Source organism: Centruroides sculpturatus, unplaced genomic scaffold (genome assembly GCF_000671375.1).
Source record: "Centruroides sculpturatus isolate CEXI.00-Female unplaced genomic scaffold, Cexi_2.0 scaffold289, whole genome shotgun sequence".
In the NCBI taxonomy this organism is placed as follows: Eukaryota; Metazoa; Arthropoda; class Arachnida; order Scorpiones; family Buthidae; genus Centruroides; species Centruroides sculpturatus.
In genome coordinates, this window is record NW_019384529.1 from 266,390 (window position 1) to 280,529 (window position 14,140).

The window sequence follows — 14,140 nt, forward strand, 5'->3', positions numbered from 1 at the left end:
ATAATAAAGGAGGACAGTCGGTGAGGAACCCGACGTGTTCAGGTTAACTCCTCATAAAAATTTCGACTCGGTCTGGACTCGAACCCGTGTCACCTCGAGCGATTTCCTATCTTAAACATCCTACTCATGACAAATATTTTTTGTTTTGCCTTGGTTATTTCTTATGGGTCCGCCAGTAGTCGAATGGAGAAAACCACTGAACACTGATAGCTTGTCTTGGTTTGCATCAGACCAACGAGTTGGCCACGTGTTTTTCTGGTTTTTTCACCTGTAATGCCCGAGCATCAGTAGGGCTATTTAGCCTAGCCTTACATATAAAGCATTAATTTTATTATATTTCTTGTATATCAAGAAGATTTTAATATATTTCTTGTATTTTTGTCAAATTTTATTCTCTAATTTAGGTTCATCAGAACGTTAACCACTGAACGCTAGCAGTTGGTCGCGGGTTCATAAACGGGCTGGCCACGTGAAGTTTTCCAGATTTTCCTCACGTGTGTAATATCTAAAATCAATTGAAAACTAGCTCCTAAATAGGGGCCAGTTTTCCATTGAAAGTTCTCTTGGGAGGAACCCAATGGTCGAGTGGATAAAACCATTGAACACTGGTAGTTGCTCGTGGGATTGCGGGCTGGACAACTGAAGTTTTCCGTTTTTCTCCACGTTTGTAGCACCTAAGTAGGAGCCAGTTTTCCATAAAAGATCTCCCAGGAGTCATTCCCCTCGGAAGATTGCCCATGTGCCGCATTGCTGTAACGTAATAAACCAAACCTCCTGGGATATTCTCGTTGTTTGGTATCCAGTGACAGTAGCTAAGTAACATGGCCGGATGGCCGAGAGGTCAAGATGGCAACCTACAACTCTGGACCTGGGTTCGAATCCGAACGGGTCGAAATATCCCCAGGAATTTTTCGGGGGGTGGTCCGTCCGGATATATCGGGCCCCATCCCTCACCACCCGGCCGCCCCATTGTGGGCCTGGCCGAACCCATAATAGGGTTGCTAAAAAAGGCCCTCTTAGTGCCCACAGGGCGGAGAGTTAAAAAAAGTAGCTAAGTAACAAATAATTTTGTACCTTTTATTTTTCAACCGTCCAGTATTACCTTAAAAGCAGCTGTGATATGGCGGCGCAGTAGTCTTCATTTTCTTAAATCAAATGGGCTGAGCATACACTCCAAACTCCCAAACTAGTGAAGAAATCTGGACTAACTGTGTCAGTGCCTGAAGTTATACTGTCTTACAATAGGTACTAACGTCGCATGGAATGATATCTTCTAAGAAATTCTCTGGACGAAGTATATCTGCCATCATTACTTCCCGGATCATTCAAATTTTTATTGTTCTGGTTAGCAAGTATGGGCATTTTTTAGTCTAAATCTCAGCTAAATGGGTAAAGGAGAAAGTGAGAACTCAGAATTCCAAATGGTGTATAATAGATACAGAAAATAGGAAGTTTTATACAGGGAAATAAACAACAGCTAAAGAATAGAATATTAAAAAACTTCTACTCACGAGTCAGATTCAAGAGCAGACTACTTGTTTAATAGTTAAAGGAAGAAGCTATTATAGAAACAGAACTCTTAAGGACAGCCTATCAACTAGAGAAAGAAAAATCTAGCAACGAGAGTTGCGTAACTTTCCGACTGTTATGAGTTTTTATTTAAAAAAACGTTTATATTATTACTAGCAGGTAGGCCCGGCGTTGCTCGGGCAAAAGTAACGATAGTGAAGATTAAGATTATTACGTTATAGTCAACCTTACCCGTTTTCACAAAATGCAAGAATTGGGTCCTCCTGTTTCCGGACTAATTAGAGAATTTTTAAATGTGTCTAAAAATATGTTCGACTTCCCGCAAAAACGAAAAAAAACTGCATCTGCGTCTTGCACGTCGCTTTCTCTTAACAATTCCATTGTTACTTAAAACTTCCATTGTTATTTAACACTTCCATTGTTGATGGAAGTATTAAGCCTTAATCCTGCCCCTCTCCCCCGTGGGGAGGAATTTCGAAAAATCCCTTCTTAGTGTGCGTTTTCGTGATGTACCCTAACTGTGTACCAAATTTCAACTTTTAACTCCTAACCGTTTGGGCTCTGCGCTGATTATTATTATTATTATTATTATCAACCCGTCTCGATTATATATTAGAAGCAAAAATAAAATTGTGTGTGGCGCCATTTGTATCATATTTTGTTATAAACATTTTCAGATTATTTTTAATTACTATAAATTGGAAAAGGCTTAATTTTGAGGGTAGGGGTGAATTTTATAAAAGAGTGTAAATATTAATAACAAAATCTTCATTACGTCCTACCCCTCTCGAGGTATATGACTCCCTATCTATCTCCCCAACCTCTTTCCTACCAAAATTTAATAGCATCAATGCCCCTAACATACAAGCCACCATGCCAAATTTCGTTCCATAATATTTACCCCATCCTGAGATATTAAGCAAAATAGACGCCAACACCCACACACACACGCACACACGCACACCTACACATACATTGATTATCTTATATTTTTTTAAACCCAAAACAATTAATTTCAAATTTAACCCAATAATCTAAACCTTTTTTTTTCGTTAATAGATATTGGTCCTGTTACAGTAACAACAGATCCTGATATATTTCATCAACAATTGAAAGATCTTTATGTTCAGGGAGGTGGAGACTGTCCAGAAATGAGTGTTGGTGCCGTCAAGTTAGCTTTAGAAGTGTCTCTTCCAAATTCCTACATCTACGTGTTTACTGATGCAAGATCTAAAGATTACAACCTGTTAGAAGATGTTTTGAAATTAATGCAAAAGAAAGAAAGCCAGGCAAGTCTGTTTATCTTTAAATTTTATTTGAATATTTGCTGTGTCTGGGGCGATATGTTTATATATACTGTCAAATCTTGTAAACAATGGCGACAGACGAGAATATAACCTCCAAACAAAGGCCTTTTTTTTATTTTGTAAAGCATTTTTGTTTTAAAAAATTCCTGAAAGAACAGTCGCTGTTGGGAGGTGGCCGTTATTGGAGGTTCAACTATATTATATTATCCTAGGAAGTCTCCTGCATATACATATTTAGGCCCTCTTAGTGTCTACAGGGTGGAAGGATCAATAGAAAACACATATATGGACCTTTTATCAATGTTCATCGTGGCTTCAAGCAGGCCCACAGTTGGGCCCGACGTATTTGGGATCAGAACGCTCATAAAAGAATCCTGGGGTTCAGTGGCGTGTTATCTTATGGGCAAAAAGGCAATTACCTGGGGTTCAGTGGCGTGTTATCTTATGGGCAAAAAGGCAATTACCTGGGGCCCAAACTAATTTTTCATAAGCTCATTATTTTAGTAAAAATTTAAATTTTATGCCATGTCGGGGACCCTAGATTGCTGGTGCGCCACACCAGCAATCAACAGCACAGAACTTAACTTGACCATCCGCCCATTGAGCCCTATACAGTATGAAAGTAGTTAGGTACTGTATATACTTATATATACATCTATATATAGGAGTAAGTATTGATACTTTATAATATGAAGGTTATAATTAAGCAGATGATGTGTAGAGCTCTGTGTAGAAAGAACTATTGGATTAATTGCAACCAAATTTGGTTTGCACCCTTTCCTCACCATGGGATTTTGATTTCGCAAATATAAAGTTTAGTTCCAAAATTTCGCTATACAGGAGAATTTGGCGCTGATGTCGCTGCAATTTGGAGAAAGTTGAAGCCATTTTAGTGGAATAGTAAATGATGAATTTGCAAGGTAACTGTAGTACGCGTGCCGTACAGTGCGTAAAATTTTGTGGCAAATATTGCAAGGTATCTTAATCACGATTTGCTTCCTGGTGATTATGCTCAGCAGAAGTCATTTGCCATGTAATTCATAACTCGGATAGTAATCGCCATGGAAAATTGTATGGACCGATAAAGTCCTTTTTATTTGAATGGTGTGTTGTGGCATCCTTTATTATCGGACTACAGCTTTTAGAAGAAAACACTACATCTGAACCCGTGATGTGTTTTGTCAATGCCATTAGGATTGGAGACGTTCTTCTAAACTTTCTCATCCCCACGCTTCAGCAACGAAATTTATTTGGATATCACAATCTTTAAGCAAGATAGAGCACCTCTTCATATCGGCATCAACGTGCAAAGTCAACCCTTCGCGAATGAAAGAGTGATTAGTCGATCACTTCCAATAGCGTAACCCCCACGATTATTAGACTTGACCTCTTGTGACTTTTAGTTACGGGGATACTTGAAGAGCCTTGTTGATAAGGGCAATGTACATAATTTAGCTGTTTTAAATTTTGTTATATGTGAGACAGTTACGTTCCTCTGTCGAGAGCGTTGTTCATCGAAATGCATGCTTAAGAATAGGAAGACGCGGTACAGTACAGTAGAACCTTTAGTCTGATTTATTGGTTACTCATTATACACTATAACGAAGTTTTATTTGCTCTAATAATTCCAAAAATAGTGTTATCGTGATGTCTCGTGCGTCGAGTTTGACACAAACTGTTGAATATATAAACAACAATGTTTCATCATAGATAACTTGATCGTGTTTAGAAAAAAGTGCGTATGACCCGATAATATAAGGTTCTATAAACTAGTCACATGGGATACGACTTTCTGTAGTTCGTTGAATGTTAATGAAAAAATGATTCCGTCACAAAACAAACTGTGTAACAAGTTAAAGCAACACAGATCTATCGAGAAGAATACCTCCAGAAGGAAATTTCTATGAGAAATTTAGGTGTTAGACACGTGAAGAAAACCTAGAAGACTTCATGTGGCAATCCGTTAGCGAGGTGCAAACCTCTCGCTAGGGGTCCTATAAAAAAACTCTTGATGAGAGCTTGTATAAAATTAATTTATTTTTATAGGGATAAAAACCACTACTCGCCCGTAAATTTCCTCTATTCCCGAGGAAAACATCTCTGGCTTTTCGACAGTCCTGGAGGTAAGTACCCGCGACCAACTGGCAGTTTAGTAGTTTAATTCTAAATTTTTTTTAGAATTATTTTCAGTAGAGTAACTAAAATTCAAAAATTTCTAACAGAAAAATGTCGTCTTAATAATAAAATAAACAATTGCTTTATTATTAATTAATTACAGTATATATATAAAACAACAATCAAAACTAACTTTTGGGTGGCCCAAAAGTCAGTTTATCAAGTTATATTCTTAAGCTCGTTTTAAAAACGGTTAAAAATTATTAAATTAAATTTTACTACTATTAAATTAATAATCAAGAATTTACAAATTTATTTGGTCGCGGGTTCGAGCCTTGTCAACAGATAGGCCGCGTGTTTTCCTTGTTTTCTCCACATGTATAACACCTAAATAGGTACCATTTACCTATAGAAAGTCCTCCTCGGAGGCAGATCCCCATGTATTGATACTACGTTACCTTATCCTATCAATCCGATCCCTACGTTAAAAGTCAACTTTTCTGCAGTATAAATATCCGTATAAGTGTAAAGTAGAAAGTATTCCACGCTTACGTAACAGGTAAACGAAGGGAAAATCACACAAAAAGTGACATTTGTATACAATAAATAACATAACTTTCGAATTAGCTCCGTATCGCAATTTAAAACTTTTATAAATTGTCTTTTTTCATCTCGAAAATAAGATCCAGGAGCGAGTCTTAGAGGAGGTGATGCCTGTAAAACCAGATTTCTTTTAGAAGCAACGTATTTAAATGGGGGACCCCAATTTAAATTTTGTCTAGGGCCTGCTAGAGGCTTAATCACTGTGTAAAACGATAAAAATATTAAGATATAAACATTATTTTAAATTAGAAGTTTCCATTATTATTATTATTATTAGAGTTTTCATCGTTAACATAAGGGAGATGGCTCCAAGATCTGTACTGTACAAACAACCATGTATTTAGTAACATATTACATATTTGATTTCGTTCTCGTTACAGTTCATTTCTTCTTACGATGATTGCATCCATCTTTTATTTTTTATTTTGATTTGAAATTCCAATCTTGATTGGGTAATCGAATATTTTATTTTTGACTTTCAAATATTTGTTATGACACGTTTCTTAAATTTCATCGTAACAAATAGTCGTTACGTCTTCTAAATTTTCATCAAAACTTTCGTTTTTTTTTTTTTTTTTTTTTTTTTTTAATATTCGAGAAGTCAAAGAATTCAATTCCATTTACAGAAATTTCAAAAGAACACTGTAACAATCAATAACTGTGTGACGCAATCAATACACATCTTTACTATTTTTTTGTTTTGCTTTTAATAAAGTTTTGTATAATAATTATTGATTTAAAAATATATATATTTAGGCATTTACCTAAAATAAAGAACTGATGATACGATAATTAATTATTATGGCTTATTTCTGTATATATATATTTTTTTACTTTGAAACACGAGCGACCCCCCTCCTGTGTTTTAAGCAATCTTATTATTTTATTTATTTATTTTTTAGGGTTATAAGGACAGTCTATAGACCTTTTCCCTGTCACGTGTCTTACTGCAAATCGATGGCTAAATTTTAAAAATTAGTTTATTTGTTTGATGATAAAATGTGCGGAGAACACTCTCCTCTCTAAAACAACGTTCACGTCTTGCTTTTATGATGCGTTTTACGTCACAAATAATGCCACGCCACGCCTTAAAAAAGAATAATTTTAATAATAAAATAAAATATTTTTACTGATTTTAAATTTTATATAATACTCGTACAAAGTTTTTGTTATTTTAAAACATACACAATCGTAGACACTATGAAAAGGGGGTCAACTAGAGGAGAATCACTGACTATCATGGGAAGTCTATCCCGGATATGTCGGACCCCATTGTGGATCTGGTGGATCCCATGAATGGATATAGAAAACCTTAGTGCCCACAGGATGGCCAGAGCCGAAAACTTAAAAAAAAAATGTAAAACGATAATATTTAAACTTAACGATGCAAATTTCAACTGAGGATAAGTACTGTACATCTTTATTTTAAATTGTTAGTTTTAATTATTATGTGTATAAACTACATATATTTAACTCCCCATTCCTGCTTTTTGTTTAATTTATAATATGATGTCAGGCCAACAAAAAAGCATCGAAATCCAGTATGGCGACGAAGGGTAGACCTAATGACGCTCAATGGATAGCATTGGAAATTAGTTAATAAAAGTTTTTAAAATAACTTTCATATAAAGTAAATAAAACCAAATTGTGAAAAACACTTCAAACTTATATTTTACTAACAAAATTTTGATGTTTGTGTAAATTTGAGTGTATTATTTTAGTTTTTTCTTAGGAGCACGCATTACCCTACTTTCTCCTAATTTTTCGAGAATAATAATAGAAAAGAGAAGAGAATGTCCCTCTGCTCTTTTTTATTATTCTCGTGAAGTATGAATGTTTACAGGAAAAGAACGAGAGAATGCGCTTTTGGTACTTGCAGTTTATAAAATTAAGTTTTGAAAGCATAGCGAAAGTGAAACCCGAGTCGTAAAATTCTTAGAAAATTAGAGTATGTGCGGTTAATTAATTCGAGAAGAGAGAACGAAAACTATTTTAACCTTACGAAAGAAATTAATAAAGATGATCCCGAATTTATAGCCTACTGTATATAAATATACGTACAATAAAATCTGTCCAAACCGGAACCTGAATAAAACGCGGAAATCTGCCTAAATGGGAAAAATTATTCAGAACGGTGCGATTTTCTGTTTAAAAGAAAAACCTGTTCAAAACGGAAAAAATATTCGCTACCATTTACGCAAGTTTTACTGTATATGCTGTATAGGCCTATACAGATAATATCTATTCGGATATGTTTAACTTAAAATGTACAAATTCATACAAAAATTTCATATTAAATTTTGATTCATACAAAATAATTTTGCTCTTGTATTGACTTTTCTCTCTAAAAGAGAATGGAAGTACTGTATGTCACTAGTAATGAGCAAGCATCGTTTTCTCTTTACCATTCTCACAAAGTGTGAAACGGCTTTTAGGGATTTGTTGAAAATCTGTTCTATTTAGGCCTAAATTGCGTTCGCATTTTAAAAGGCCCACCAGTGACCAGTGGCCAAAATGCATAAAACCGCCTAGCACTGACCGCATTTCTGTTTAACTGAATGAGGAAGAATATCCTTTTTCCAAAATACTTAATGTTTATATAATATAAAGACATGCCAGAAGTGTGGTCACCAAATAACTTTTTGCAGGACTTTTTCGTGGATCTGTCCCAGATATGTTGGTCCCCTGGTTCCCTTCGTCACCGCTTGGCTGACCGAAACTACGATTGGGTACCATAAAGAACCTCCTTATACCTATAGAGAGGAAAGAGTCAAAAATAGAAAAATACATATTATGTATTGACAGGTTTTAACACTATTTACAGATCTTAGGGATCAGAGTGGTGTCTGATCACCGGATTTTTGTTTACATTTTCGTAAATTTCGGCAAGGCATTAGACATTCTTCTTTAATATCTACCGAATGTAAGAAAAATTTACAGCAATGTTTTTAACAGTTAGATCTCGTATGATGTAAACATTGTAACATGTTCTACTATATTATATTTTGTATCAGTAAACGCTGTTGTATGCTTCGTACAATGATACAGTGCGTGACTATAATGTGTTAAGATCATTGGAAAACCTATAAAAACATTAATGAACACATTACATTGCATAAAGTCACGGAATTGTCACGTAGTGTGCCAAAAAGTCTGTAGCATACCAACCCACCAGGGCCAGTAGATAAAACCACTGAACACTGGTAGTTACGGGTTTGCAATCATCCAGTAGGCTGGCCACGTAGTTTTCTGGGATTTCTTCACATTTGTAAGATCTAAATAGAGGTCAGTTTTCCACAGAAAGTCCACCATACGATTTATTTGTTTACGGCAGATTGCCCACATGTCGCATTGCCGTAAATAAATAAACCAAACTTTAACATAGCCTACTACATGACAATTCCAGATAACAGACAAGATAACATAATTAACGAGCTTCTACTCTATATTAATTTTAAGTTTATAATACAAACTAATCAAATTAGTTGTATATTAGGTGGTGTTTGTAATGACAGGAGATTGTGGAGATCAAACTCATCCAGGATTTCAAGCTTACGAACGTATTGCATTATCCAGTTCGGGTCAAGTATTCCATCTGAAGAAATCTGATGTGGATGAGGCATGTTTCAAAAAGATGTTTATTCTAAAATAATAAATTTTACACGTCATAATGCTATTTTATATGTCGACAGGTTTTAAATTTTGTTCAAGTCTCTCTTCAGGCGCGCAAAGTAAATCTTTTAGCTGTGGATCAAGACGAAGGAAATGAGACAGAATTTAATTTGGATGTTGATTCAAATTTAAGAGAATTTACACTGTCCGTAGCTGGTGATAATCCAAGCGTGATACTTATTAATCCAAAAGGTTATATACTTATTGTAATTTCTAATGCATTTGTGTATAAATTTTCTATCATTGTTGTTATATAGTTCCATTCTTTCATTTGTCTAGTAAAAACAATGAAAAAAATGTATCAAATTTTTATATTTCAGGAGAAATTGTAGATGAATTTAACGGTTTAAATGATCTGTTAAATTTAAATAATGTTCTAATTGTGAATGTAAAAGATCCAATCCCTGGACAATGGCTGTTAAAATTAAAAAGTGATAGCCGTCATTCTATACGAGCAACGGGATTAAGTGGATTGGACTTTCAGCATGGTTATTCTAGAGAACCAACTACAAATTTAGAAGAAACATATCATAGACCTTTAAAAGGTTATTGACCATTTTTGAATTTTAATTAATAGTTTGGCTTGTAAGAAATTTGTAACATTTTTTTCTTTTTTTTTTTTGTAGGTGCTCCTACGTATCTACTCCTGAATGCAACAGATTTATTAGAACCGGGACGACTTACAAAAATTCAGCTGGTTGACTTGAAAGGAAATATTTTAAGAGAAGCATTATTAGAAAAATTACCTGGCACATCTACTTTATTTACTGCTACCTTTATTCCTCCAGATGAATACTTTTACTTAAAGGTAGGAAAGAGTAAAATTCCATAACAATTTTTGAATATAAGCATAATAATAATAATTTTTATACAGGTTTTAGGACATGATGAAAGAAATTATTCTTTTCAAAGAATGACAGCTGTTCCTATTAGCTCTCAGTTACCTGGTAATATTTTGAAATTAGTTTAAATTTACTGTTTTATGGAAATTCTCTTTACTGTTTTCTAATATTTTGAGCATTACTTTCTATTTTCAAAATTATTTAGTTAATGATATTAATTTATATTTTACAATGTTTAATACTAGCAGCTATGCTTGGCATTTCCTAGGCAAACATTAAAATCAAAAGGACATTAAAAGTTTGGTTATTTTATACCAACCCAAATCAACAGCATTATTTTGGCAAAGCTGCCAAATCCAGAAGACCCTATACTCTTTGAAATTGTCTCTAAGAATTTAATTTGTGGACTATGGGTGGGTTGTTATACTATATTTACTTAAATAATAATGCATTAAACTTAAATTATCACAAAGTGTTGAGGAAACGAAATCAGGGGTATCGGTATTTCATAGTAGCCTATATTTTTCACAAGACCCTAAAGAATAACTCTGAAAAATTAGGTCCAGATCAGTCAGAGGATTTAGAAGTGTATAAGGAATATACAGATCGACTAATTGATATTCTGTTTTATACATATTATTTTAAGGGTATAAATTGACCACGGCTTAAAAATATAACAATGAACACTTAAAATCTTCAGATTAACAGCAGTTTATATATGTTACAGTCAAAACCCGTTTTTAGTTAGAACGCGTTTTAACTAGTTGAAACTAGTTTCTACTGAATGTCTTTGTTAAAACCCGTTTTGTCTAGTTAAAACTAGTTCTAACTCAAATTCATTTTTGACTAGCAGTAAATTCTAGTTTTAACTAGACAAAATGGGTTTTAACAAAGATATCCAGTATAAACTAGTTTTAACTATTTAAAACGCATCCTAACTAAAAACAGGTTTTAACTGCAACGTATAGAGTGATTCGGGGTAAGATGGTAAGCGGGGGAAGATGCCTAATTTTTGATATTTTCAAACGGTGACGTCACATATGTCGTGTATTTGTATGATGAATCGTCGGGCCAATATTGAGTGCGGAAAGCTGTAGTTGGCTACCGTTACTTCATTTTCTTCATCCGAGAAAAATAAAAGCTAGATAAGAACGAAGCTTTTGTTGTGAAATGTTTCTAGAAGAATTTTAACCTAAAAGTTAAAATGGAATTTATTAAAAATTGCTAAAAACAATTAATGTGTGATGTAGTTAAGGTTCTAAAGTTTCCATTGTCAGCTACCACCGATCCCGATCGGACATGCTGGAGCATGTGACTCTACTAGGCATCTTACCCCAACAAATGGAAAATATGCCACATTTTTCTTGGGGTAACGTGCCTATTTTTTCTTAATTGATTTCCAATATGCCTATTTTTAATAAACTTTTGTTTTCTCGTTTTATTGCAGGATATGCATAGAAATTATATAAGGAATTCTCAAAAAAGTTTTTGGACTGAAAAAAGCTTTCAGCTAGCTATAGAACACGTTAGAACGGGCAGAAACTAAACAATACTTATACTGTGCTGTTATACTTTCTATGAAGTACTTTGTACTGCATATGCAATAAATAAAATTTGGTTAAGAAATTCAAAAATTAATTTTATGCAATTATATTTGTTATCTTACCCTAATAGCATTTGGCATCTCATCCGGATACTTGACGTAAGATGTTTGTAACGGACACTTTGTACTGTACATGTGATTGGTCAAGTGACCAGTGGCGCAAAGCTATTGTTCGTGGGATTATGACTAAACGCCCCTAAGGCAGAAGACCCCTAGCTGCGGTAAGTCGTTGCAAGAGTAATCCTGCGCGGTACGAGAAAAACCGCAGGGTCAGTCACTTTTTGGTTTGGTTACTGGTTGTGAGGAGGTCAAAGTGCGAAAAGCAAGAAGAACGAACGTATACCCCAGAATAGATTTGAACCTTGTACGGACTCACCACTTTGAACTTGTACCTGGCTAAAATTCCCGTTAGCCGTAACAATGCCTAAAATGCCAGACAGTGAAAAAGTCGTCATTGCAAACACAGTATACAATTTTTTAAAATAAACTCCAAACTTTTATTTAAAAAACATACTCCAGAATATGATATTTTCATTAGAGGGCTCCTAAACTTAAATTAGCGCTGTAATTTCCTTCATAAGCAAAATGTTAGGCATCTTCCGCCGAATCACTATACATAACTTTATTTATTTCCCCCAAACATATTTATGTAGCTAAAATTAGTTTTAAGTAATGTTAAAAGTTAAAATTAGTTTTATCTAAAATCAAAACCTGTACAGCAGTAAATTAACTAGACAAAACCAGTTTTGTCTAGTTAAAACTAGAATTTACTGTAGTCAAAAATGAATTTGAGTTAAAACTAGTTTTAACTAGACAAAACGGGTTTTAACAAAGACATTCAGTAGAAACTAGTTTCAACTAGTTAAAACGCGTTCTAACTAAAAACGGGTTTTGACTGTAACATATATATTAAATTTTATCTGATGTATAAAACTATTTTTTAGATATTCCAGAAGTAACTACAAGATCTCATCTTTATGGATATTATGGAAAAGAAAGTATTCTTAGATGTTATGTTGAATCATTAGTCCCCTTTAGTGCCACATGGCATAAAGATAATATTCAAATCAGTCAAGAACATCAATTTCCGTAAGTTCTATATAGTGAAAAATAAAAATAAATAAATAATACTAGTACTTATTTCTTTTAGAATGAAATATTTTTTCCTCTGTTAATAGCCAAACTACAGAACTGACATTGATTATTCCTGAAGTAACAAGTCTTTCTGAAGGTTATTATACATGTAATGCTACAAACATTGCTGGAAGTTCTTCAAGTTCTACATTTTTAGATGTGAAAGGTAATTATAAATTATAAAATATATACCGGTAATATATACTATAAAAACAAATTATGATTCATATTTTAAAATCTGATTTATCACTTAAATTTTATGAGGGCCACTCTGAAAGTTTCTGGATGTAGAAAATGTGTTGCATATACTGCAATACTTGTTGTCTATGCAATTCTTAGCAAGCATTTTCACTGAGAGATGACACTAGTCATTTGTTGCAAGCATGCAAAATGAATTTGGCACCATTTTGCCTTGGAGGAGACACATGAACATTTTTGGACAATGTGGTTTTACGATTTTTAAATCTGGTTTGTTCGAGTCAGAATGTCTTGTGCATTTGCAAATCTTTCCAGACATTTGTTTATTACAGACAAGACATTTTGGTGCTTGAAGTGACAGAACGAGCCAGACGGATGAAGCTAGAAGCAACCATCTCTCAACTGCTGTTATCCAGGAGACAGTGGCGTGCCATCCTTGGAAGCGGTGAAAGCACCACTTATTTACTAAAATATAAATACACATTGTGCGATTATTTTCATATTTGAACGTACTTTGAATTAATTAAAATTTATATTTTATTTAACCGCATTATGTATCTTATTACAAATTTCTATACTACATGTAAAAAAAATTGCTATTGTATATTCAAATATAAATTCGTATACGCGTATTCCCAATGGAAGCGCTGTATTGTCGAATACGGGACAGCTTCCACGGTGAAAATATTTGAACGGTGTAAAGCAGTCAGATTATAAGCATTTGCGCATGCGCTTTACAGAGCACTAACCTCACGCGGTTTAGACGGTGAAAGCTACAAACCAAAATATCGTATAACGCTTCCAATTACAGTAGAGCGTCGATTTTCCGAATCAATTGAGGATTGGGGTTGTTCGTATAACTGATATTTCGGATAACCGATTTATGTACGAAAAAATAGTTGAACGTATCCAATGTTAAAATTTTTCTGCGTTGCGTGTCGCTTCGCGTTGAATTTTCGTCGATGTTAAGCCTAACAAAGACTATTGTATCGTTAAAAATTATTTTTTTATTTTGTACAAACAAAATAAATATATTGAAAAATATAAAAACAATAAAAAATTATACTTCAGATGTTAATTTAGTATCAAAAACGTAAAATATTTGAGTAGCCCAAGACATAGCCAAAGATTGAAGC

The 14,140-nt window shown here is 34.0% G+C and overlaps 1 protein-coding gene across 4 annotated transcripts in view; it reads left to right on the forward strand.

Annotated features, from left to right (window-relative positions):
• The window catches only part of LOC111622972 (hemicentin-1-like), a 69,507-nt gene that overhangs the window by 22,083 nt on the left and 33,284 nt on the right, over window positions 1-14,140 (forward strand). For all 4 annotated transcript variants that reach the window (XM_023365443.1, XM_023365444.1, XM_023365442.1 and 1 more), the window contains 8 exons: window positions 2,590-2,819; window positions 9,052-9,174; window positions 9,248-9,419; window positions 9,548-9,772; window positions 9,854-10,035; window positions 10,102-10,174; window positions 12,617-12,761; window positions 12,851-12,972. In XM_023365443.1, coding sequence (XP_023221211.1) covers window positions 2,590-2,819; window positions 9,052-9,174; window positions 9,248-9,419; window positions 9,548-9,772; window positions 9,854-10,035; window positions 10,102-10,174; window positions 12,617-12,761; window positions 12,851-12,972 — 1,272 coding nt within the window. The remainder of the gene's footprint in view (window positions 1-2,589; window positions 2,820-9,051; window positions 9,175-9,247; window positions 9,420-9,547; window positions 9,773-9,853; window positions 10,036-10,101; window positions 10,175-12,616; window positions 12,762-12,850; window positions 12,973-14,140) is intronic.